The sequence below is a fragment of the Mauremys reevesii genome, linkage group 15 (assembly GCF_016161935.1).
Source record: "Mauremys reevesii isolate NIE-2019 linkage group 15, ASM1616193v1, whole genome shotgun sequence".
In the NCBI taxonomy this organism is placed as follows: domain Eukaryota; kingdom Metazoa; phylum Chordata; order Testudines; family Geoemydidae; genus Mauremys; species Mauremys reevesii.
In genome coordinates this window covers 10,562,759-10,565,770 of record NC_052637.1, presented here as the reverse complement: position 1 = coordinate 10,565,770, position 3,012 = coordinate 10,562,759, and the positions used below count along the sequence as shown (strand labels likewise).

Below are 3,012 nucleotides of genomic sequence, written 5' to 3'. Positions count from 1 at the left end.
GTCAATGTCCCACATTAAATTGTTTTAAACAAGGTTCAGAGTTTTGTATGCAGAGACGTCACTCTTCTTAGTACCTTGACAAACATACCATTAAAAATTCCATTTTATAACCTTTTATTAAAGATACAGAAAAGGCGGCAAAACAGTTAAAGCATTTGAAATGTAAAATATTAAATCAGGCTTTCATTTTAATCTCCCTTATTCCCGTTTTCTTCCACTGAAGACAATTAAAAAAAAAAAGAATTAGATACATTCATGTAGGTCCATCAATGGCTTTTAGTCCAGATGGCCAGAGAGGCAACCCCCTGCTCTGGATGTCACTAAACCTCTGTCTGCCAGAAGCTGGGACTGGACAACAGGGGATAGATCACTCAATAATTGCCGGTTCTGTTCATTTTTCCCTTTGAAGAATCTGGAACTGGCACCTGTCAGAAACAGGATACTGTGCAAGATGGACCATTGGTCTGATGGACCATCTGACCTGGGATGGTCTATCATTTGTTCTTGTGTCCTAACATCATGATAGGTGATTCCCTAGCCAATGGGAGAGGATGAGGAGAAGGGTGTGTTCTAAACCCCACCTCAGTCAGAGTTCAGTCCCCATGTCCCCTGGAGCAAGTCACCTCCTTCTGTTTAGAGGGCTCCCAGCTCAGAATCCTTTAACTGCACCTAAGGCATTTTTAAACAATAAGCTGGGGTGGGGAAAGGAAGACATAATTAGAAGGAGGAGAACACTCAACTTTTATCCCAATGGTCAGAGTAATCACCTGAGATGTGCGAGGGCCATGCTTCAAGTGCCTGATAAAGAGACAGGATTTAAACAGGGGATCTCTCCCCACCCATGTGAATGCCCTAACCATTGGGCTATGGGATATGCTCATGGGGGTCTCTCTCTAACTCTCCTGTTCAAACTTAAGTTCTTTTGTGGATGTAGTCCTACCTGAGAAATAAAACTATTGGTTCCACTATTTATTATAATTAATTATTGAAAAAAAATCTGTAAGATTTTAGTAGGGTAAAGTACAATAAGATAACTATTTAATATCAGTTGTTTCAACAAATTAAAAACAAACCCCTGAGAAATCAATAGTTAAAGAGATTTTTATAAAATTGGCCAGATGCTCAGCTGGTATAAATTGGCCATAGCTCCCCTGAAGTCAGTGGGCCAGATTAAACAGATATGTGGAAAGGAGAGAGAGAGAGAAATGTGTGAATGACGCTATAGCCTGGTGCTCAGAGCACTCACTATGGATGTAGGACCCAGGGTATAGGCCCCAGTGCTCCAGTGACTCTTGTGCAACTTGTCCCAATGACTTTAATGGAGCCACACTGATTTAAAGCAGCTGAGGTTATCACAATGTGACCATCAGTTACCTGACTTGAGAATGTCTCAAACACAAGTTAGCCACAGTTCTCTGGTCTTGGATTTCATATATATATAAAATCCAAGACCAGAGAACTGTGGCTAACTTGTGTTTGAGACATTACATATATATATGTAATTTAAGACCATCAGCACTACTTGAGAAACTTCAATTTCCCCAACGTTTTCCCTAGTGCTATTTTCACCTCCTTGTTTTTCAGGCTCTAGATGATGGGGTTTAACATGGGAGTCAAGATGCTGTACTGGATGGAGACTATTTCATCCAGAACCACAGAGGAGACTGAGCTGGGTTTTGTGTACTGGAAAAAGGCTGCCAGGTACCATAAAACAACTACAATCAGGTGGGAGCTGCAGGTGGAGAAGGCTTTATGCCTGCCCTCCGCAGACCGTATCCTCAGGATGGTGGAGATGATGTGAATGTAGGAGATCAGCGTGAGGAGGAAGGAGATTGACCCCAATATCACAACAGAAGTAAGAAGCACCACTTGATTGGTGAAGGTGTCTGTGCAGGATCGTTGCAATAGAGGAGGGAGTTCACAGCTGAAATGGTTGATTTCATTGGGCCCACAGAAACGCAACTTGGAGGTAAAAACAGTGTTAAGCAGGGCATGGAAGAAGCCTATTGTCCATACCCCACTAACCAGCTGAAAACAGATCCCTTTGCTCATTCTTTCCATGTAACGCAATGGGTCACAGATGGCAGCATAGCGGTCATAAGCCATTGCTGAGAGAATGAAACCTTCAGCACCAATCGAGAGGATGATGAAGAACATCTGGACAATGCAGCCATTGACAGAAATAGTTTTGTGCTCTATTAGGAAGTTCATCAGCATATTAGGCACCGTGACTGAGGCATAGCAGATATCAACAAAGGATAAATGGAAGAGAAAGAAGTACATAGGGGTGTGAAGGTGAGAATCAGCTCTTATCACCACCATGATCACTATGTTACTACCCAGAGTGATTAGGTAAATAACTAAAAACATTGAGAAGAGGAAAATCTGCATCTGTGGGTCACTGGAAAGGTTCCGGAGAATAAATTCGGTCACTGTGGTTTGATTTTCCATTGATATTTATTTGGGAAAACTTTAACCTGTAAGACCAATAAATAAATAAATTTAATTGAAACCCAACATAAGTGAACTAAAATGGCATGCGGACATTATCTGTTCAGTTGGATGAATGCAGAGAGCCCTATTCTATCCTGTACAATATGTATATATTTAAATAGATTTTAAGATTTTAAAGATTTAGGGAAATAGACAGCAACGAACTGGTTGTAATTTGTGTGTTGTACAGAGACAAAATATGCCAGATAGGGGCTGAAGTCCTCTTGTGTAACTGCCACTTTAAGCACCTAAACTGCAGATTCAGGCCCGACAGGTATTCACAAAATCCCTGCCAGGATGGGACTAAGGGATAGCCTGATGCGGGCCTCACTTAGCCTCGCCTGTTATTCTGTTCCACTGTGGTTAAATAATTAAAGTCATTGAAAAAAGGGGACTTGATCTCCTGCATCCACGGTGAGGGCCCTAACTAGCAGACTATAATGTCCTTTGCTCACTTGCTGTTTCTCTCTGTCATCTGTCCCTCTAACATCAGCAGAGATACAGCTGTTTTTACTCCAG

General features: G+C 41.7%; 1 protein-coding gene across 1 annotated transcript; it reads right to left on the bottom strand.

Moving 5' to 3' along the window:
* Nucleotides 1-1,587: 1,587 nt before the first annotated feature.
* On the bottom strand, nucleotides 1,588-2,451 carry LOC120384029 (olfactory receptor 5V1-like). The gene has a single exon (XM_039502345.1). The coding sequence runs from the start codon at nucleotides 2,449-2,451 to the stop codon at nucleotides 1,588-1,590; it is 864 nt and encodes a 287-aa protein (XP_039358279.1).
* Nucleotides 2,452-3,012: the final 561 nt, after the last annotated feature.

Coding starts and splice junctions, on each gene's coding strand:
- LOC120384029 (XM_039502345.1), bottom strand. CDS start 2,451: ATGGAAAATCAAACCACAGTGACCGAATTTATTCTCCGGAACCTTTCC.